The sequence below is a fragment of the Simochromis diagramma genome, unplaced genomic scaffold (assembly GCF_900408965.1).
Source record: "Simochromis diagramma unplaced genomic scaffold, fSimDia1.1 OVJJ01000205.1, whole genome shotgun sequence".
Lineage (NCBI taxonomy): Eukaryota > Metazoa > Chordata > Actinopteri > Cichliformes > Cichlidae > Simochromis > Simochromis diagramma.
Window position 1 is genome coordinate 11851687 of NW_024386782.1, and position 24281 is coordinate 11875967.

At 38.0% G+C, this 24281-nt stretch overlaps 1 protein-coding gene across 2 annotated transcripts; it reads left to right on the top strand.

Moving 5' to 3' along the window:
* Positions 1 to 5883: 5883 nt before the first annotated feature.
* On the top strand, positions 5884 to 18668 carry LOC120727910. 2 transcript variants are annotated; one of them, XM_040022548.1, is made up of 6 exons: positions 5884 to 5997; positions 13656 to 13844; positions 17307 to 17444; positions 17595 to 17690; positions 17857 to 17933; positions 18039 to 18668. In XM_040022548.1, the coding sequence occupies exons 1-6, from the start codon at positions 5940 to 5942 to the stop codon at positions 18096 to 18098; spliced, it is 618 nt and encodes a 205-aa protein (XP_039878482.1). In that variant the 5' UTR covers positions 5884 to 5939; the 3' UTR covers positions 18099 to 18668. The 2 variants fall into 2 exon arrangements, 1 of the variants encoding a protein (XP_039878482.1); XR_005694593.1 differs by lacking the exon at positions 5884 to 5997 and adding an exon at positions 10044 to 10854.
* The last annotated feature ends 5613 nt before the right edge of the window (positions 18669 to 24281 follow it).

Consider the following 24281-nt stretch of genomic DNA (forward strand, 5'->3'; position numbering starts at 1 on the left):
CTACACCAACCAGCCAAAAAAGCAGCACTACTGCATCTATTCCTTTAGATGACCTCATAACATCAGTCTCCACTGTTGCAGGTTGGTCATTGTTTGAATGACCCTACAGTCTATCATGACAGAAGTTTTCATAACCATTGGTAGGACAAGCACAGGTGGAATTATTAACAGCAGTATATCAGTATATCAAGAAACATACTTTCCTACTATGGAATCCCAAATTGTCTCCAATTAAAGATATTTTAAAAGTTGGGTAGTTGTGGTAGCATTTCTTTTTTCTTTCTATTTTTTGTTGCTGTGGATCCATTAAAAAGAAAATAAACTGCCTATACTAGAAATTTCTAGTATAAGTAGTGGAAAAAACATTTAATTTAACATTTAATTCTTTATCTTTTACATAATTACTTTGATTTAATGTGAAAAGCCATCAGGGAAGTATTTATGACAATTCCACAATTTTGTTGTACATGTACAATGACAATAAAGACCTATTCGATTCTATCAGTAGGAAATGTTGTAAAACATGAAAATACAGGTAAAAGTCCACAATTTAAGTCCTCCCTCACGTTTTCCAAGGGCATCCAGTGGGTTGGATTGGAATCCTTGCCAGGCCAATTCTGGCAGGTTTGACACACCTGCTATATATCATTAGATAGAGTCTGTTAAGAATACAGACTGTTAGACAGCTGTGCAAATCTGGATAACAGGGGTGTTGTATCTTTCCCAGGAAGTGGAAACATTGCTGGCATTTCCAACAAAAACACGGATTCCACAACTGACACAAGCTCAGACAAAGGTACAGTCAATGAAATGTCCATATATCTATTTTAACATTTATATACATCAAATATCTGCAGTACTTAAATAAGTGTATTTTTATTTGTATCTTGCTTTAAGATTTCCAAACAGTGACTTTTCATCTAAAAGCTTCACTTTCCTCCTCTGATCGGGATAACAAAGATGTGATCTTAGAGGCTTTATCCAGTGTAAGGAAAAACAATTTCTGAATACAAATCATACAGCATCAGATGTGGCGTGCCTTTATAATCACTGATAATCTCCTCTCTCACAGTTCCTGTCCAACATCCTTCTCCAGTTGAACTGTGAGCACTGTGTCCTCAAGGTTCAACACGTCAAACCCACCTGAGAAATGGGATTTGCAGCAGTCACTGCAGGCAGGATACGGCACCAGCTATACTCTGACAATAAACTGCAAAATTCTCAACAACAAATTAAGTTTTTGAAATTACATAAGATTCAAGATACATATCAGAGGCTTGAAAGTCGATGCTTCAAGGTTAATAGCATGGGCTTTTCAGTTTTATAATACTAACAGTCACATTTAACACCAGGTAGTTGAAACGTGTGAGATGCATATCTCACTGCACATGCCATAACTTACAAATACAGTACCATACTATTAAATGTGAATCCCATTAGCTTGTGTGTTGTGTTTGAGATAATAAAAAGCCCCGATCATGGCAACAGTAAAGATACTGTTTTTGTTACGGGAGGATGCCAAAGATAAACGTTAGCTGCTGTTTAAAAAAAAGATCCAAAGAGCTGGACAGCCTGACTGTATGCTAAAATTAATAGTTATCTAATAAATGAATCATGATCGTCAGAGAGGATTTGAATTACTATTTTTATTTTAATTCTTAGCAATTTTGAAATGACTTTGTGGATATGGGATATGCCAAAAAAACCAAAAACAAACGTCTACTCAGAAAACAACCTGGCTGTGCTACAGACAGTCTTTCTGCTAAATGATTAAATCTGTGTCACCGTGTTGTCATTCATTTGTAGCTGTAATAGCATTCCCTACATGTGTACAGTCTGTAATCAGTCATGTATCTGTGCAATCTCCTCAGGTTTACAGCATGCCAAGGTAACTATACTTTGGCATTGCGCCAGAGTCTGTGTGCGTTAACCAGACTTATCAGTCAGGAATTGGTTTGCATCTGATCCTGATCCTTTGCAGACTCTCTTGGCAAGTAAAATATCTTTGAATTTAATATTTAAAAGCAGCATGACTCAGTACTGGTACTGCCAAGTTTTGGTATTTTTCATAAATCTAAATGGCAAAGGAGCACCATTAACCTGAAGACGTGGATAATGTGTATAGACTACAAGAAGTCAAATTAATAAATCATTTACTCACAGATGCCAACAGGCTCAATAAATTGATCCTCAAGGCACATTATGGGGAGCTGGTCTCTCTTAAAGTGGTGTTGGAGAGGCAGGTTGGACAGTACAATGCTGGATATCTCCATGATGTGCTAAACAGTCACAGGAGCAATACTGAACTGCACAGGAAATCCTTTCTCCCTCGCCTACAATTCCTCCATCTAAAGCACAAGTACACAGTGCAATAGTTGCTCACCCTCTACAGAGAAAATAGCAAGTGAAATTTGGTGAGAGGGGCACCTTGTTGTGGAAAAAGGATTTTTTGAGATTTAGAGATAGAAAGTTAAAACCTGTGCAAAGTGGTCAATTACCATCAGACGAAATAATAACAGCTCCTTTAAAACCATCCTGTGGATACAATCTTTATCTGTTCAGTGGTAGGAAGCTCATTCCCCACAGTCAGGCACCGGCCTGATAATGAAGACACATAGAGTAGGCCATGACCTTGAACACAGTTTATAACTAGTTTGTTTCTAAATCTTCACACTCTTGCTTGGTTCAGGAAAGTTACAGCTACATATCAGTACGGTTAAATAAGGTGAAACACAAATATTCATTCACACACCTCAATGTCAACCATATTTAATTTTTTGCAATATAGTGGGATAGTTATAATTACAGCTATTTTTTTAACTCCATAATTTGTTGTATTACTTACTGTCTAGGAGCAACTGTGACAATTTGATTACTTCTGGGATTAATGAAGTGCTCGGATTCTGATAGGTTAACCTAGCATTACTTCACTTCATGTTTTTTATGTATTCCAATTGCTGTGCATTACTATCAATCTTCTGTTTGCCTAATAGACTTGATTTGTTATGCTTGTGTAGTTTTCAATTATTAGATCGGTCTAAATATGCAGAAGTACAAAACTGTTGATATGAAAGTTGATATAACAGGAAATTGAGCTGTGAGGCTGCACACAGCTGCACATAGTCAATGTGATGAAAACATATTTACTATTTTTAAATGCAAGTGATGAAAAGTTTAGAAGCCAATTCTGTATTGATATCCAAGTTGCAGAAACAATTTAACTTTAATAATATAATAAAGCATGACCTGATGTTAATCTGGTAAAATGACATAAAGTATTTCTAAATTTTTAGGGCGTTATTCTTTTGTTAGGTTTTTAACCTTTTTCTATTAAAAAAAAAACTGAATATACTGTTTGAAAATAGTTGCTTTTTTTGTTTGGTGTGCTATTATTTTTTTATTACTTTCAGAGAAAGTATACACAACACACTCCTTTAACAGAGAAATGACAGAAGGTGATGTGTATTATTTTACTGTTCTAGGAAGTCCACTATGGTAGCCATCAGATGCCACGTACTCTCACCATAAGTAATGGTTTTGTTATGTTCCCATCTTCACCATCCTTTCCATCAGCAGCCATCAGCAACATTTCAGCATCCAGAGGTCCCCCTACTGATTGGCAACACAACCTCAGACTACCACTGTCTTATTCAATATCCATTGTGTATTTTGACATATATGATAAACAAATACAACCTTTCTAACCAAAAACAACCTTCCTAACTTCCATAGAAGTCAACACAAGAAGCAGTAATACTGAAACTACAACAACAAATGCCACAGCATCTTCAGCATATATTTACATATTAATGATCATTTCTGTCCTGTAACTTGATTCGTTATTAACTTACAAGATTTGTCTTTACTTTCACTGTTGCCAGTCTTGTGTCTGAGACTATAAACTGGCTGGTATCCTAGAGAAACATTGAGACAAGAAAGGCTTACAGAAGAGGAAGTGTGCGTGCTTTGGGGATATTCCATCCATGCCGGTTGAGTTGTCAAGAAAGATGGGTTTGAAGATAACACATCAGGGGACTCCTACCTCCTGATTGACCCTTTAAGTTTGACCTTACCACTTAGGGCTTCACAAAAGGCCCTCCAAACCTGGGAGATGAATTGTGGGCCTTTTGTTGGATGGAATGCTGTAGAGCCTGAACACATGATTAGCTGGGATCTTAGCAGTGTCAGAAGAAGTGGGGAGTTTAAATAATGAAAAGGAAAAGAAGATAACCTGTTCATTTTTAGTAGGGAGACCTGCTACAAAATCCAATGCTTAACCTGAGTAATATGATTTGAAATTGATAATGTTTATAAATGTCCTGTAGGAAGCTTGGGGCCACTTCTTGCATAGATTGAGCATGTTGAAACATGTTCTTGTTTTGTGTTCTTATCCAGATGTGGGCACCAAAAAAACTCTTTAGTAGAAAAATTGTTTGATGTACCCCAAGTTGAGGCGGTTGCACTGGTGCCAGTGTGGACCAGTACCAGGATGCTCAGTTGTTGTTGTTTTGTTTTTTCATTTTTCGAGCTGGTTTTCAACTTCTCATGAGAATGACAGAGGTTTACGGGAGGAAGGCAGGATGGCTTCAGGTTCAACTGGGTAAGTATCTCTGAAAAACTGATAAGAGAAAGCACCAGGCTATGGTGAGATTAAAGTGACCAAAATTTAACTGCTAGAGTTAGACACTAAGCATTCAGCAGAAAGGACTTAGATTGCAAATCAAAACATTACATTTGGAGCTGATGAGTAGATTGTCGGAATATCATGTATATAAACTAAAGAAACCAACAAGGAAATCTCTACTGTAATGTCACAAAACTACAAAATTTCACAACTAAAAGTCAAACATTAAATAACAAGAATGAAAGTTCAAAACACTGGTAAAAGTGTACAAAATGTATCATTTAGGGAACTGTCTTTCTTGAGGAATTCCAACACTACCTGTGACGACTAAACAATTTTCTAACCTGTCCTGTCTGGCAACTTTTGCAATCAGAATTATGACCTGAATGCAATTTTGTGCCAAACACATTTTGCCTTTCCAAGATCAGAGTTCTAAGTTCTCTATAGGTTCCTTTTGTTCATTTGTTTGGTTTTTTGTTTATTTATTAATTTCTATTAGTGTTATTTCAGTTATTACAGTATATGTGTATTATCAAAATGTCTAAGCTGACAGACAGGGGAAAAAAATGTATAGGATGAGTATGACTGTGTGAAAACTAGAGTGTTATTAAAATAGGGGTGGGCAGATGTGAGATGAGCACCCAAAAGCTGGACAGCAGTACTGATTTCGTTTCTGAGGAAATTCATGAAGTGATTACTGGTTAAGATTAAAGGAACACTTGGCAAACAGAGATCTGGCTGTTTGTCAGCCTGGTACAGTGCTGAAGAGAAACCTCGGGTTGTTCTTATTTTCTCCGATCAGTAATGAAGAGTTAGATGTTCTAAGAGAGCTTTTTTATACAGCAAAAAACTATTTTATTCTTTTTTCCAGGCTAAAGAAAGGCTAAATTAGTGAGGCTCCATTTCCTCTCCAGGTTATGGGTTACCTGTTATAGCATGTTTGAGAATTATATCAGGGATTCAAGTACTTTTGATTTAAGGGTCTTTTTATCAGAGGAGCCACAGTATCCCGAGCCTTACCCAGTAAGGATGTACACTTAACAAGATAATCATCCTCTGTGGGAGTAGCATTTAGAATTTACCAAAAAACTGATTTATAATTTGTGTAAAATATAAATCATAACTCTGATTTTACTTGGCCTTTAAAAACACAATTTGAAAACTGGTGAATAGTTTAAAGTCAACACTTTCCACCCGTGTCTGTCGTCTCTTGAGTCAACAAGGAAGTAAAAAAGCCTCCTCTCTTGCGTAACGCAGTTTGCTCTAATTTGACACTGTGCCACTCTTGGCTACAGTCAACTCAACAGTCAGAGTCATGGACTGGTTTGCAATGTACTTCTCACTTCTGACAGCTTTGCTGCCTCTTTACAGCGGTGAGTAACATATTTAGTTTTTCATTTTAAATGAGCCATCATCCATGTTTTAATATCAACAAACCCGATACACATGGTGAATACAGGGAAAATCCACTTAATAATAATTAACTGAGGCACAAAACTGCATCACTTATTTACTTTTTTATTTACATAATTGGACAAAATTATGTTTACAAAAAGCTATATAAATGCTTATGTTATATAAATGTATTATTGTATCTGTTATGCATTCAGTTTAATGTGTATCACTGAATGCTGAAACTTTACCCGTCAGTCAGTTCCTGAAAGTCTTAAAATATATTGTTATTAAGATTACTGAATGTTTTTATTCAATTTAATCAAAATGCAACAATAAATATCAGGTTGTGACTACTAATGATTAGCATACAAAACATTTTAACCACAGAAGCCTGCTGACTGTGGTAATGTAAGCTTAAAATGTGTCAAAAAGGCTTGTTAGGACTTGCTGGTCATGCTAATACTCAGTTTCGCTGTGTTAGGGAAGCTATTTTAGCTCGGTGCATTTATTGACTACTAATTATTGAAAAAATAGTTCTGCAGATAAAAATATACTCAAAGCACTTCTGAAAGCTATCCAAAGTTTATATGAACTATGTATTATGAACCCCAACTTAATGTTTAACATTTCTTGTTAAAAAAAAAAAAAAAAACCTTCTGGTTATAGATCAGAATGGAATGTATGTAAATCTGAAGACCTCTTAATCATTCATCTGAAAGCTTAAAATGTTAAAGAAAAAGCCGTAGCATGCAAAAGGGAAATTTTTCAAGAATACAGGTAAGGCTTGGTGTTTATACTAAACCATGAATATGTAACTTATGAACACAAATACAAAGATTTGACAGCATGCACTTATTTTCAGTTACTAATTACTGGAAAAAGAGTTCTGTCTCCCCACATTCACATGTTCGAACTAAGCACTTCCAGGAACTATCTGAAGTCTGCATGAACCATGTGATGATCACGCGTTCTGAACCCCTGCTGATGTGACTCTTACACCTCCAGGGCCCTGGGGGAACTCCTAAGAAGTTTCTCCAATGGGTTTAAATCTGTTTTAGCTTACTGACAGTGCTCACCACCTACAACAGTCATAGACAGTCTGCATAATATAAAGTGTTCTGGTTATATAGGCTATGATGATCACGTATTATTATGACAAAATAAATTGTGTGTTGAAAATATTAATTTCCCAGTTGGCCTCTGTAAACATTCCACAGCAGACTCGTCCAGCACTTTTTATTACTACACACACGGCTGCAGCTGAACACTCCAACAACAACAATAACCCAGGACCCATTGCAGATTTTTAAGCCAGCGAAACGTGATCGTGGATGCCGCTCAGGTGAGTCCGACTTCCCTGCAGTGGCATCGGAGAGAGTGGTACCGCTGAGCATGAGCCAGGGGTTTGGTTTGTTTGGCTTGGCAGCAGGCGCTCGGACAACTTTATGCTTGCGAGTTTACCATTGTTACTTGTGTTGTTTCCTTTTTTTTACTTGGTCAATCACCATTTCATGCTCTGAGAAATGAATTTGCTTTTAAGAAAAGAGTTTACAATCTGTTTCTTGGTCAAAAAAGTTTATTCCAATTATTAAGTAATTGTTTTTATAGTGTGTCAGGGCAAGAGAAAAAGTAGACAACCAATAATTTTCAAGACCACCCCACATTACTGGTTGCTCCAAATATTTTGGAAAATGCCTCCACCTACAGTAATGTGCACGCCTACATTCTGCAAACTTCACACAGTAAAGTACAGCCACCTCTTATTTACTCAGGTTGAAAAAACTGAGATTAACTCCATTAACTCTGGGTTTAAATTTGATCATTGAGGTCCAGTCAAGAATTACATCTAATTTGTGTTTTTTGGGGGTTTTTTTGTTTTTTGTTTGGTTTTTTTTTTGTTTGTTTGTTTGTTTTAGGATTGGGCTAACGTCTGGAATAAGTCTGATTATTCTGCTAAAATTTTGGAATTACTGTTTTTATTCATCCTTTTAATCACTGATGATCCCTCATCTGTGGGATAACCCATAACCAGTTTACAAAAAGATTTTGAATTAGGTGTCACAAATTATAATTAAACAAAACAAAACAAAACAAGAAATAGTTTTATAACATTCCTACAGTCTCACACATAGCAAAAGAGTTTGCTATGTGTTTCCTGATCCAAGTGAATAATAGTTCAAACCATCAAAATATCAACTGAGAAAACCAATGTTTTATACAGAGCAAAAGTGGTGATGCTTATAGACTCTGTCCTGTCAAGCTTATAAACATATATATACTAGGGGTGCAACGATATTCGTATCGATATTGAACCGTTCGATACAGTGCTTTCGGTTCGGTACGCATATGTATCGAACAATACAACATTTGTAATTTATTTTATCAACTTTCCTTCTGACGATGCTGTCTGTGTTGAGCGCTCAGTGAATCTGCGTTCGACTACTCCGCCTAGGCTGCACTGTCGAGCGCAGATCCACTGAGCGCTCAACACAGACAGCATAGTCAGAAGGAAGAGCGCAGGGCAAGCTAGCAAGACAGAAGTTAAGCTCTCCTTGCAACATGGACCTCATTCAGATCTGGCGTTTGGAATTATTTTGGTTTTCATGTGACGTATGACCCTGAAGGTAAGCGAGTCATGGACTAAAGTAAAACAGTATGTTGGATGTGCCATGCAATGCTCAATTACATGGGTGGGAACTAGTGTGTTAGCGCAGTTAGCTCGTTAACGTGTTGGCTGTCTAGCCCCATGCACGGGGCGATCGGCGGTAGCTCGTTAACGGAGATTTGCCGTGTTGTGGCGTTAAGGTCATTTCAACGAGATTAACCTGAAAGCACTAGTGGGAACACAACGAATATGACTGCACATTTACGCCGACATCATCCTAGTGCAAAGACAAAAACAACAAGCATGCTACTAACTTTAGCCGAGTCATTTAGACAGCTGTTAGCACATGATTCTCCTTATGCTGCTGAGAATATAGCCCAGAAGAAGCGGATAGTATAGCTTTTATTTTGGAAAGAGACATTTCTCTGTAATAAACTCTCTTTTCCAAAGATGAGTGATTCCTCAATCAGATACAGGGCTTGCAATATCGCTAGCCCGACGTCCCGGGGCTAGCGATTTTTTTCAGTCGGGCTACCAAAATCTATCTCTTCCCTGCCCGTCGGGCTATTGTAGGAAGGAAAAATATATGTCAATGCTTTTGCATTCTTTCAGAAATGTAGCTGGGTAATTATGTCATTGGCATCGGTGAGCCACTGTCAATATGTGACATATTGAAATCGCGTTTGAATTTGCGCTTGTTTTTTGCTTTCACTTTGCAATCGTGCGAACTGTGTATAGAGAGCGACAGTACTGATTGGTGAGTGATGATAATTTGTGCACCAATTCCTCTGACATCGTCTTATTAATCGTTAGCTTACTATGCAAACATGACAAGTGAAATCTCCCGCAGCAAGCTTAAACATGTGAGAGGTTGATCGCGCAGAGAATCGCTGAGCTTATGTGAGTGCGTGTGTAAAAGCAGCAGGATATATATTTTAGTTCTGCTGAGCCAAATAAGACAGTTCATAGAGAAGAAGTGACAGCCAAAGAAAAGCTTTGAACGGAAAATGTATGACAATCAGACTATAAGGCAAAAAGAAAGTGCACGCTTATGGTTTCATGGAACAAAATAATTTCTGTGGCTGCAATATGACGAGCTATAATAACCAGGGCTGCACATAAGTGGATCCGCCGGTGCGCATTCGCTGTCAAAATAAAAAACACGCACAAGGTTAGGGTTAAATTTAAAAACTGTACTTTTAGTTAAAATATATATGTTATAGTTTAATAAATGACAAATTAAAAAGGCATGAACATTTTTTTGTATCGAAAAAATATCGAACCGTGACACAACCAAAGTATCGAACCGAACCGAACCGTGAATTTTGTGTATCGTTGCACCCCTAATATATACATATATAAACAGTTAACATATATATTAAAATCACATGTTAATTTACAGCTAAAATAAATGTATCCATTTAATTATGAACTTCTGTGCTTGTCGTATTAAAAAGCTAAATGCTTAATTTCATTTTTTTTTAAACTTACACTTGAATAATATTGTGAAGGGCATGTCAGTATGAGAGCATATGATAGAGACTGTGCAAATTCAAATATTACACAGCCCTGAGAGAAACATGAAGGAAAAGAAAAAGATGACAAGCATAGACAATGGACGACATCACAACCAATAATTTTCAAGAATGCCCCACATTACTGGCTGCTCCACATTTTGAAAATGCCTCCAGCTGCAGTAATAGTACACCTATGTCTACATTCCAGAACCTCCACACAGTAAAGTACAGCCTCATCGTAGTACTTATGAAATTCTGGTTGATAAAACTGAAACCCTATAACCTCTAGCTTCAAATTTGATCGCTGAGGTCCAGTCAAGAAGTTGTTTTTGTTTTTCAGGATTAGGCTAGTGTGAGAAATAAGTTTGAATATTATTAGAAAATTATGGAATTACTGTTTGTGTTCATTATTTTAATCACTGGTAATTTTCCTTTGACACTAGCAAAATCCTCTGTTAAAATATTTTCCTCTGCATGATAAATCACACCCAATTTACAAATAGGAGCAAGAAGAAGAAACAGTTTTCTAACATGCCTATAGTGTTAACTGTGTTACACAACAGGCAGTTAATCAACAAGGAAGTCAAATGTGTTATATAACTCAATGTGATTCACTTGGAAATGACATTACCCTCCAACTGACCGAGTCATGGATTGGTTTGCATTAGTTTGGTGTTTCACACTCCTGACAGGTTTTCTGCCTCCTTAGAGCGGTGAGTAACATGTGATTGTTTTGTTTTTGTTTTTTTTGTTTGTTTGTTTTTTCATTTTAAAAGCACTTTCTTTCTTCTTTCTTTTTTATTGCGACAGCCCGGTTTCAAAAGCCAAAAACCATATACCCATGAATATAAATGCACATAAGTAGCTGAGTCACATCTTATTCTTTACAGAAAAGCATAAATCAGGCTAAGTTATGTACCAAAAAAGTGAACACTGTTTATAAATGTATTATGTTTTTCTTATGTATTTAGTTCGATGTTTATCTGTATTTAAATGAAATCTATAAATTTATTGTAGACAAAGAAGAGGGTGCCGGTCGTTAAACAAGCAATCGGTCTTCCTGTTGTGAAGCTTCTGTCAGTCGAATGATTGACTTTGTCCCAGGATTTAAAGTCTTATTTATTTTTGCCTTCATTTTTACAGGTTGTATTTTTTAGCATTTATCTCTTTCTCTGGTGAATAAGCAGAGGCACAAGAGCTGAGATGACATATTACTTTCAAAGTGGTCTGTTAAGGAGCTTACATGAAACAACAAAGCAAATTTAGCAGGAAACTGAGCTGTGATTTTAAACATGGTTGCTCAGAAAGAATAAGTTGCCCTTATCTTAATTAAGTTTCACTTTTAATAATTTTTTTTACATTCTGGGAACTAATTTGATATTACAGTGTACTTTATCTCTATCATAATATTCACTTTTTTGAGTGAAAAAAAATGATTTTGTGTTTGTTTGTTTTGATTTGTCTTTTGCTTTTGTCTTGGATGGAAATGTTTGCAAACCGGATTTTGAAACAATGTTATAGCAAGCAAGTGTAACAGATGAAATATAACCTGACATTAATCTGGATTAATCTGGAGTATTTTTTTATTATACTGTTCGAAATAGGAGTCTGCCACAGTGCAGCAACACGATTATTTGAGAGAGTAAAACACTTTCAAAGGTTGTGCTGAACAGTTCCTTCAGTAAATAGTATATTTCTTAGAATGAGAGGTAGAAGATCCACTGCCATTTTTTGATGACTGTAAAAGCATTGTATTGGGTCTTATCATTAACATACACTATCAAACCAGTCTGGCAGGTTCATATGCATATGAATACACCGATCACATGTATTGAAATCATTTACCTGTGATATCAACAGTGTTGGTCAAGTTACTTGAAAAAAGTAATCAGTAACTAATTACTGATTACTTCCCCAAAAAAGTAATCCCGTTACTTTACTGATTACTTATTTTCAAGAGTAATTAATTACTTAGTTACTTAGTTACTTTTTAAAAACACAATTTACAACCTGAAGAGGTGATAAAGCGATAGATCTTTCAGCCCAATTCTACTTTTTCTACATAATCCATCATACAAAATGTAATCAAATGGAAAAGTCTCTTTTTTTAAACTTGTTTTATCAGTTTTAATCTTTTAACTTTATGCATCAAGCAAAAATTTAATTATATGCAACATTCTCTGACTTGAATAAATTAGTTTAACATTTAAACCTATTTTCTACACATTCCAGCGCATAAAATAAAATATTTTTTGTGTTTACACTCACTCTTTCAAATAGATGCAAGTAAAACACAGCAGAAAATAAATAAAGTCAAAGACTCAGCAGTCCTGTTGCTCTATTTTCACCTGTAAAGCAGGACTGCGGTAGGCGGAGGTTTACCCTGGTGCAGGTGTGCCGCGGTCAGTTGAAGAATCCGCGACTTTCTCTGTGAGTTTCCCAATACATCGTTGTGCACTTGGTGCTTGCTCGGAAGTTTAGGGGTTTTTTTCGCTGTAAAAAGAAGTTTTCTTCCCACGCACAATGGACGCTAATGTTTTTGTCACTTTTTATGGAATCAAACTCAAAGTAAGGTCAGTACTTCCACGCTTTAAACGCTGCACGCTCATACTCTCTCCCGCACTCGATATATGATCCATTGCTGATCTGCACACAGCTGTTGTCACGAACGTCACACTCGCTTACGTCACTGTCATGAGACATTCTCGCAAAAAATCACGGTTTTAGTAACGCAGTAACGCAGCGTTCCTACGGGAAAGTAACGGTAATCTAATTACCGTTTTTGCAATAGTAATCCCTTACTTTACTCGTTACTTGAAAAAAAGTAATCAGATTACAGTAACGCGTTACAAGTAACGTGTTACTGCCCATCTCTGGATATCAACACAGTTATTGGAGTGTCCTACAGTGTTTTGTATGGCACTGGTAATGCTCATACTTGAATGCAGTGCCATGTATTAATGTGCCAGCTGAGACTGATTAAAGATCCTTTCTGCTGACCAGATCAATATCCAGAAGTTTAATTAACTTGATGCTACACTCAAATATATAATTTTTTGAGTTGTGCATAACAATAAACATTGAGTTGTAACTGCAGCTGTAACTGGTATAATTTTAAAATGACACCATTACAGGGCTCTGGGGGGACTCCTTAGTATTTTCTCCAGTGTGTCATGTACGTTTTCTTGCAGGGGGAAGCCACTGCTATCACATATAGAGGTGGCAATAAGGGTTTTATGTGCCCTGCATTGGTGTTTGGGTGTGTGGTACATCAGGCCTGAATATAAATGCCAGAAATTATTCTTGTCACCTGTCAGTGGTTTTAATGTTGTGTCTTATTTGCATTATTACCACAGCAACATTTCCTAAATGAGCCATTTTTTCCACAACATGTATAATCACTTAAGAAAAAATGTGTATTTTCAGTGTTCTGTAAAGTATGCTGTTGTAGCCATGTCAAAAGACAGTTAATGTTTCATAATATTTTTGCTGTTTCCCTATCTTCACTTACCAGTCTTCACGACAGCAGACAACAGCACAATTTTACTCACTGCAGTCAACACAACGAGCGACAATACAACATCTAGCCCGCCGGACAGAAACTCTACTACTATAACTCCATTCACTTCAACTGCTTCCCTCACAATCACAAACGGCACTGCTGCAACTACATCAACAAGTCTAAACACTTCAGCACCTACAGGTACAGATTGTTTCTTGTTGTTGTGCCAAACCTTCTTCTTCATTTACATTTGCTTTTTAAATTGTGTTCCTGTCACCCCCGTATTACTACATTTCCAGTCATAGTCCAAATATAAATCATTAAATTAATATTGTTGTAAATTGTTGGACATTGTTTTCACTTCATCACTTAAATCACTTTAAGCATATTTGCACTGCACAAGACATAATGTGGATTGCACAACACTGGACATTATATTTTTCATTTCCAGTTAATACTTGTACAGCTGCTGTTATTGTGTATATATTTATTTATATTTCTTCATACATTCTTATATAGTTCTATACTGTGTATTTTGTTGTACAGTTATTTTATTTTCAACTTTAATTTATATATTTTATCTTATTCTTTCCCAGTTAAATTTACCCTTCATTCTAATTTGTGTTGTACAGTTATTTCATTTTTAACCTTAATTTATATTTTATTCCTTCCTAGTTAAATTTACCCTTTTTAATTTTTCATATTTATTTCCTATCTTATTCATAGCCTTTCCTTTTTTTGTTTTCTTTAGGTCACGAGCAGTTGTCCAAGCATTTCACTACATATCGTACTGTGTATGACTGTGTACGTGACAAATAAAATTTGAATTTGAATTTGAATTTGAAATTGCAAGGTAACATTGGGCCAAAATGTTTCAGCACCCAGACTTTTTTTTCTTAGCTTTTTTTGTCCCCGCTAAGCATCTGCCTGTTGACAGTGTTTATTAAACTTTTTCTGCATGCCCCATATGAGAAGCTAAAAAACTTATTTTAGCAGTCATTAACAATAAAATAGTTCCTAAGGTGAATCATCCATCTTCTGTTATGGCAAATGCAGATGGACCCAGGGAGCAGAACGCACGGAGGCAGAGTTGCGGTGAAGACAGTTTATTTACAGTGATGGGGAGGTTTTACAAGGACAAAGTATGTACAATAGCGTATGAATGGGGACGCGGAGCCAGGACGTGCAGGTGACGGAAACACAACAGGTAGTGCACTCGATCTAAAAAAGGAGAGGGACGTGAGAATTAGGAGGGTCTTGCCCAATAACCGAGAAAAGCTTAAAGTAGACTTTACAGAGAGTTGAAGAGCCTACTTGGTACTGTTTATTGCCAAAACCACCAGATGGAAACAAACCAGATGAGGGAAAACCCTGGGGAGGAAACAAAACTCCTTACAGTCACCAGAAATAATCCAACGGCTCCAGCAGGCAGGGGTAGAATTACAGACTCTCCCAAAACGTCAATACTCCGACACTAGTCTTCTGTCAGGTAGCTCCTAAAGAACACTTCTGAAGAATGCAGCTGATGAGTAAAAGGTGTGCCAGGTTCAGTGACTCACTGCCCCGCCTACCTATACAAAAAGGCACCAAAAACACATACAGACAAAAACACCACATAACCAGAACCCAACTCCTAACATCTTCTACTGTTTTCCTGAAAAAGTCATATTTATTCAAGATAGCTGCCCCTCATATGTTTTCCCTGCTTGTCCACATGTCTCCTGTTCTGGCTCTTCTCTCCACCAATTTGGCCCTCCCCACAGTCTGAGTACCACTGGATTACTATCTTTAAAAATCTTTAAAAGCTTCACATTTTCTGTCATAATGAGCCAAAGCTTGTTTGTTGTCCGTTTTAAAAGTAATCTGGAGCAAAGGTTCCCAGTCTTTAGAAATGTTTCATTAGACAGTGGCTTTCACTCATTTTCCTGAGGGATCCTTAAAGAAATTAAAAGAAAGCTTGCCTTCAACACTTCATGCTGTACCAAAGAATGAAGGTGAAAGAATGAATATTAACTTACAAAGCTCATACAAACTTCTTTTGCCTCGTAGCTCTGATTGTTAAAAATATGTTAACAGTAACATTTTCTAGCTAGTCAGAAATACTTTCTTTTTTTTTCTTTTTTCTTTTTTTTTTTTTGCCTGTCCCGTTTGGCTCTTTTGCCATCAGAATTGTTGTCTAAAGGCAAAGAAAGATGCCCAACGGATTTACTTTACCAAATTGACCATCCCAGCCTTGCCGTAATGGTCCATTTGATTCACCTTTTATTGTTTATTTTATTTTCACTCACTGAATACGGGACAGACTTGACTGGGGGAAAGAAAGAGGGAAAGAGAAACAGCTGAGAAGAGGGACGGGGGAGAAGGGCAAAAAACAAAAACCAACAGAATGAGCAGAAAAAAAAAAAAAAAAAAAAGAAATAAAAAATGCATATATCAATCACCTGGATCACCTGCTGAGAAAGAAAAAAGAAAACAAGCAGAAGAGAACAAGAGTAATAGAATAAACAACATCACAATGATATATGGGAATATGACAGTAAATACTAAATATTAAACATTATTGTGCAGCACATAAGATCAACAGAACACAGTGTGCTTTGAGGTAGGAGCCAAAAAGGGTGTAGTTTGTGGGTGTGATCACCCGTGTGTACACCTGTGAGCATGGACGCGCTTGTTTTTTTAAAAGGTTCCTTCATGTAATGATCTGCTAGAGGGTGTGGGGGGGCCACAGCCCCGTCCTCCAGGGCATGAAGCAGGTATGGAGGAGATCAAAACTCCAGACATCCAGAGGCCCCCAGAACACAAGAGACCAAGGAAGACCAACAGAGGGGCAGCCGTGCCACTGTCCCAGAAAGAGCTGAGGAGAGCCCCAGATGAGGGCTCACTCAGCAGCCGCGGAGCAGAAGCCAGGGGGAGTTGCAGTGACGCGCCCGTGAGCTCCGCCAGCAGCCAGCTGTGCCTGAGTGACCAAGCCCCAGGCCGAGAGGCCGGGGGCACCCCACCTCCGAAGTGGCCCGAGCGAGCCCCAGGCTCCAGGCCCCGATAAGCGGCCGCCAAGGAGTGAGCCGGTGTGTACCTGGACGCCCATCCCCGGACACAAAGAACCACCAACGCACCGATGTCTGAGGGAGTCCGCCACTGGCAGGGGAAGTGGTGGTAGGGGGAGATAGGCCTCCAAACCTTGGAGGGCCTGAGATGTCCCCAGAGAGGTGGCGCCTGACACCCAACCTGACATATAGACACAGACATACAGGCACACACATATACAAACATCCATTCCCGCCCTCATGCTCTCATATGCACTTACTCCACACTCAACCAACGTGGAGACAGACATAAAGAGACGCTGTACACACGATCACACTCCCCAAGCGTACTCTACAAACCGGGTCTAGGTACCCTTGCCCCTGGAGGGGGAACTGCACCCAGACCCAGGTGGTGTTACCCTTTTCCCTGCGGTGGGGGGAGGCAGACCGCCCCGACTCCACAGCAGCAGGGAGGCCCCACACTCCAGACCGCAGTCGGACGGCCAACTCCTCCTCCTAGCAGAGCGGGTGGAGTCAGAAATACTTTCTAAATAACACCGTGCATGAGCTCACATGAGTCCACCTCGCCCATACTGCCAGACAGTGCATATTTTATATCGGTCTTTATGTGTTACAGTTGCTACAGGTTGTTCGGGTCCACCAGCTCTATGTTGCCCAGGGCACAACGACTCCTGCCGAAGAGGGTGTTTCTGTGACGAGTACTGCGTGACAGCGGGTGACTGCTGTCCTGACTATAATTCAACCTGTAAACAATGTAAGTGAAGAAAAACACAGAGACTAGAAATATATACACCGTTTTAAACATTTACATTTTGATTACAGATGTTTCCACTGCACTACCAAAAAGCTACAGCTTCAATAAATATCATAACAGCTTCTTTGTCTATGATCTCTTTCACAACAGCAAACAATACAACACTTGCACCACTTAATGTGACCACAACCTCAGGATCCAGTCTTTCTTCAACATTTTCTCCCACCTCTAGTAATTCAGCTATAGGTTTGTCACCATTTGAGAGCTATATCAAAAATTCACATTTAGACAAAGATTCCTTCATTGTGTGTCACTTCTGAAAAAAGTGGCAAAACACCAAATGTTTCAACTACTTTAGTTTGCAGGTTTAATTACATTCTAAATGTGTATTTCTTTCTTTCTGCCCAAATAGCGATTGCTCACCTAAAAGTGTCCTTACTATCTAATTTTGAAACCAAAGAACGAGCGATATCAGAAATTTCATCACTTGTAAGTACAAACATTCTTAAAATGTACACTAAATGTTACAGTGAAAAAAAGCACAACATGCATTATTCATACTTTCGTCAGTAATCAGTGTCATCTCTCTCATAGCTTCAGAGACTCGTGCAGCAGAGATGCACTGGCTGTGCCGTGATGGTAAAGCCCGTGTGAGGCTTTGGACAATGAAAGCATGAATTAGAATGAAGCAACACGGTGATGACAGACTCCAACACTCACAATAAAATCAAATTAAAATCTAATTAAACCGGTAAAGTTAACTGACTGTTTCAGAATGAATAAAGTGACAGACACTTTTTCTCAACTAGTAGTATATGCATGTTTCTAAGTTCTTATAATCTTAATTTAAGGATGTATCACACAGTTATGAATGTTTACCATATATAGAGATAAAAGTTTTTTTAGGTGGAGGTACAAGATTTTTTTTTAAAATAAAGTTTAATAATGGAATAATTTTTATTTTTTTTTTATAAAGAAAAAAATTCTGACAATCATTTGACAGAAGAATAACTCACCATACAAATCCAGTTTGCTCTGGTCAAGGAACGAGACACACTGCCAAACATGTTTACATTACTGTATTTTGTTCTGTGTTATATTAAGTTGTGGAAGTTGAGCGGCTGCAATAAAACTATAACGCATAATTTGAAATGTAATATTAGCAGTGCAGTTAGAATTTTCCAGATGATATGTGCTGTAATTACATTAAAGTAACTAACATGTTATAGATCTGGTGTAATTTCTTCATTTTTTAATTCCTCGCCTCAACACGTTCTCACTCCCAAAGCCTAACATTTTACACTAGGTGACAAATCGTCAACATATTACGTTTTCAGCTACCCAACACGTTCCTAAATGACGACCTCGGAAAAATGAGGAAATATGAGAACGGCCTGGACTCAATCTACACATGTTTCCTCTTTTTCTTCAAATCGCTTGGAAACACGCTATTTAACGTCATTAAAGTCCTGGTTAAGGTCAGGAATAAGGTTATGGTTAGGGCTGGAATACAGGGCTGGAACGTCTATTACTGCGGGAGCGTCATTCCACTGGATTTCCGCCATAACCCGGTGCGTACCATGAGAACGCGGAAGGTCTCCTTTCGCGTTCCTCAGGAACGCCGCGGGACGTGACAAAACGTCAGCATGTTACGCCTCGGGAGTGAGGCCTCACCTGCTAATAAGGGCAACCAAGGAAAACAACATTCATGACTTAATCTCTTCTACGTCTGACATGATTAATTTAATCTTTTTTTAAACAGCACGTTGATTATAAAAAAAAGTCTTTATTTGTTCATGAATGTTTTTTTCTTTTTAAAATGTCTATTTGGCTGTGTTGTATAGGTTGATTTGATTGATTTGTGCTTCTTTTTGTGTTTTTATATGCATATATAAAAACATACATTTTTATTACTTATTTCAAGCAAAAACATCTTGTATTAGGTATGACAGTGCCAGTAGAACAAGTGAAAATTCACCAGTTTCAAAATGCACTGTCTAAAACCAAGTTCCTATATCTTACTGAAATGTTACTCTGTAGTCTTATGTGTCTTATTTTAAGTGTAATGAGATTATTTTGACTAGAAATAAGACAAATATACTTGGTAAAATTTTGAGTGTTTGCAGTGCAACCACTGGAGGCAGAAGTGAAATAGAGCTATTCGTTACATCTTAAATACAACTCAGAATTGTAAAAAAATAAAAAAAAAATAAAAAAAATTATATAGTATTATATATGTATTATATATAAAGTATTATTAATGAAGCACAGGCTCTGACATGAGTCACATCAGAGCGTGTAGCCATCAAGCAGGAGTGGAAGGTTAATAACAATGGGCAGAAACAGTCTGAGGGGCAGAGGTGGGAAATGAGAACGAGTGAGATGCAGAACAGTAACTTCACTTGAAGTCTGAGGAACAAGAGCAGAAGAAAAAAATTCAACTTTTGTTTTTGTTCCCCACTTGTCACTTATTCCAACCTGCCCAAGTTTCCATTGTCACTTTATCTAATCACAAAGTGATTTATTCTTGTTTGATAAGAGGGTTTTGTTTCAGGACTCTTTCCTCTAGTTATGGCTGAATCAGTAAAAGGACTAGATGTTACAGTCCCTGATAATGCATTGCTTTAAATGGAGAGAATCTTGAGGGATGGCTTTTATGAGGAAAGGCAGCCCAGAAACTTTACTAGCGGCACACATCGTTGTGTGGCTGAACTTTCGGTCTTTTACCCAAGATAATCTGCCATTTTTCTTTCTTGGTTAGGTTTAGGGATTAGAGATCTAATCTAGATTATCATATTAAAATTTGGGACACATCATCAGTAGTGGACCTTGGATTCATCGGGTGTTTCGACCATTATCACTAGACACTCTCATCCAAAGAGGCCCTGCCAGGTTTGATCAGGACCCGGAGTGTGTCACTGGTTTATGTCAAATTGTTATTTCTCTTCTTCCTTCTTCTGTTTAGTTTTCTACCGTTTCTACAGTAAGAGAGGAGAGAGGAGAGCCGGAAGGGGGGCGCCCGATCTGGCTTCCCACACCTCCCCGCCGGATCGGGCTGTACGCTCTACCTCCCCACTGTCTCCCAGAAAAGGGAAGAAGAGCAGAGGGGAGAAGAGCGGAATATTTTCTTTTCTCTCACAGTTAGCTGACTGCCTTAGCTGCCCAAGTGATGTCAGCCCTTTTTAGCCATAGCTAGTGACTGGTCCTCTCAGCAGTGTTAGCTAATTCTCTTATAGCCTGCTGTTGCACCTGTCCTCTGATCCCAATCTCTCTAAGCAGTTTTGCTGTTGTACTGGCAACAATGCCCCTGCATCCCACCTCCACCGGGCACACCTTGATCTTCCAGCCTCTGTCCTCTGCCTCAGCTCCCAAGTTGGCATACCGCAGCTTCTTATGCTTAAACGCTACCTCAATTGCTTCCTCCCATGGTACCGTCAGCTCAATGACGTATGCAAGTTTTTGGGAGTTAGACCAAAATATTCACTGGCATGTCTGTGGCATGTTTTGCTTTTGTCATATTGATACAGGAGGGATGTAGGACCAATCAGATCCATTCTTGGCATTGCATTTATGAATGCAATTGTAAAAATCCAAATCCATTGCTTTTCATATTATTAATGCCACCCCTCTGCACAATCTGGGCACTGGGTTATGCTTATAGCAGGAGAAAATATTGCCAGTAACTAATCTTTGCCAGCAGATGGAAGCATGTTCCCAGGTCTATGAAGTTAGCGGCACAGATGTTAGCGCAATACTCTATTGTAGTTATACTTTTGTGTGGTTTTTATTGGCACATTTCTTTCTTCAGAGCACTTAATATTTTCTTAAACTTTCTTTTAAAGAGTTAAGTGAGCCAAATACATCCAGTGTTGTTTATCCAATTTTCAAAGCTACAATAGAAGTGACTTTATAGTTTTTCTCAGTCGACTTGTCTCAATTGTTATAGCATAAAAGTCATTTTTACCACTCTTAATGCATTTTTGAAAAACAGTAAGGACATTTTTCATTACACAAAGTAACCTATGCAGAATACACTACAACAATGAAAACTTTTTTCTCATTTTTCAGACCACGAATCGTCAGTCAGTCACTTTAACTCTGTGATGAATAAATTAAAAAACCTTTAACCGCCCATGTTTAGTGTTGGGGTTTTTTTTTTTCTAAAAACCTTAATGACTTCGGAAAAAGGTTTTTACAGGTCTAATGTAGAGTTGAAAAATTGATGAAAAAATAATAGCGGTGTCAGGGTTGGTTGAAGAAAGAGCCAAATGCAGGTCTTTCTGAATGAAATGTGTTTATTTACAATGAAAAGAAACTATGAAACATTGCGTGGGTTCCCAATCCCCGTGCTGTGATTCTACTCCTTGATATGTGGTGAAGTTTTGTCCTCCTCGGTGCCTATGTACAACAGTGCGCTTCTCCCTCCACACGTTTCCGCAATCCACCTGGAAACAAGAGATGCCACGGTGAGTACAGTCACATCCACCGGCCGACAAAAACACTTTAACTATTCCAACAGCTCAGCAAGAGGTGAGTGATTATCCTCAGGTGTGTCTGGCTCAAAGGCGGGAGACTCTACAGACCTCGTGTGGCAGCAAAACTCAAATGTGTACACAAATTATCAGTCCTGTGAAACCTCAATGCATGGAAGTGTATTTTAAAATAACTATATAGAATTCTGCCACTGTCATTGTGATTTGAATTGTCAGCTTAACTATTATGTTATGGATCTTCAAATAGGGAGCCCCAAAACAGGAACTGGAACTGGTTTTCTATTTTAAAAAATCATAGTCTCTGTGAGTGTTACCCAGTGGGCAACGCAAAGCTTGGCTGGAGCCAGAAAGGAGACTCACCCAGCTCTAATTGTTTCTCAGCCCTCCAGATGTCGATCCTGCTGCCTCTGAAGGTGTTCTTGCCAAACTGTCCCTCTTCACTTGGTAACTTATATGATACCTGTTAAGTCTTGTTAAACAATGAGAAGTTTATATCTTTGCTGATTCATAAGGGGGTTAAAAAGGAAAAGTTCTCAATTTATACTTTTTTATCATTCAGCATATTTTATTATGTTTAGCAGGAGCAAAGCAAATTAAAATCAAATTATAATAATCACATAATCAAATCACTTGAATTATACTCATCTGATTAACAGCTAATGCTATTTTGAGACAATAGATGGTAAAGAGAGAACGGACATATCAAAGCTAGTCTTCTGTTCTGCTTGCCTGGCAGGAGATGAAAAGAAGAACAAGTCATTTCTTCTCCACAAAACTTTTATACCTGGTCCTAATGTCCCACCTCTTTTACAGCATTACATCTTCTGAGATAACATCTGGCTTTACCCGTAGTGACATCGAATCACGAGAGGCCCAGCCACATATCATCGCTCTGCATGTGACCTTACTTCAACATGATTTAAAACAAAATTCAAAATCATTGCTTTTTCTTCTTTTCTATATCGTACTTTATCATGATTTGTCAATAACTTTATCACATATGAATATTCTGTCAGGTGTGCGAAGGCTGTACCCAAATGCAGGACTTTCTACGTAGAACACAGTGCGTTTATTTACAGTGAAGCAAAAACAATATGCAGATAAATCCCCATGCATGCTCCTGGTGAGTGTGCTTTCCCTATTCCGGTGCAGTATGTTCTCCCAGTGTCCATGGTCTGTTTCTGCTCCCTTGATGTCTATATACAACCTGCTCGCTTCTTCCATTTGTTTCCGCAACTCTCCTGGAAATCCTAGTAATATCCACCCTGCCTCAAGTGCAGTCAGGACACCAAGATACTGATGTGCACACACACACACACACACACACACACAATGTGGGGGAAAAGGGAAACAAGGGACATCAACACAATGCATAAACATGGCATTTTACCCACCGAGGACTGCGGACTATGACATATTCGGTCAAACACTGATTTTCATCAGCTCAGTTATATAGGAATACTGTTTCTCACATTTTCTCTACATAACCCAGTAAATCACAAAAAACTCTTTATGTCTTCTTTTATTAAATCATACATGTCAAAGTCAAAGTTTGCTTAGTCAAACCAAACTCTAAATGCCCCCGACAATTATTCGGGCTGCGCCATGTTTGCATTTCCCGGTGATGCAAATAATCCCAGCAGAGAGAAGTATACACAAACACACACACACACGTGTGTAAAAGGTAAAAGGTCAAGATTCAGGTATTAATTCTTGATTAAATCTATTTTTGATTATATTCGGATTTGATATATTTTTAATAATACTTTGATTACAATTGGGCAAGATTAACTAATAGTAAAATCACATGTATAAACTCTGGTTTAACACTCTGTATCACTTTAACATAAAAAGGGTGGATGCTAAGTCGTTTTACCCTCTCTCAGGTAAATGAGAGGTAAACCAGGGGGGCTGCAATCCCTTTCAATCCACCTCTCTTGACAAACTACATCTAAAAATTTACTGGTACTTTTTTTTAGTCTATTATCCATTTAATAGGCAGGTGACATTTTAACATGTATCTGTTTACGTACTTAGGTTTAGATGTTATATTTGTATTCATTCACTTCATGTTAAACAATTATTAGAGACTGGTTCATGACCATCTGGTATCAATCGTGATGGGAAAAATGTATATTCCCCGGCCAGTGGTTCCTGGAGGTTGATGACATTCACATGGGAAGAATATTTGTGAAGTCACACAGCCCTACAGACTGTTGAGTGACCCCATGGCAACCACCTGTCACTAGGGAAACTTTTTTAAGATTAGGCTTAAAATTTTCCTTTTTGACAAAGCTTTTAACTTAATCTAATGTGCTGATTTTATTGTTTTAAAATTAATTCT

Excerpts from the sequence above, each read along its gene's own strand:
- LOC120727910 (XM_040022548.1), top strand. The coding sequence starts at position 5,940 with ATGGACTGGTTTGCAATGTACTTCTCACTTCTGACAGCTTTGCTGCCT. Across the intron at positions 5,998-13,655 it reads TTTGCTGCCTCTTTACAGCG|TCTTCACGACAGCAGACAAC; the intron begins GTGAGTAACATA and ends TTCACTTACCAG. Across the intron at positions 17,691-17,856 it reads CTCTAGTAATTCAGCTATAG|CGATTGCTCACCTAAAAGTG; the intron begins GTTTGTCACCAT and ends CTGCCCAAATAG.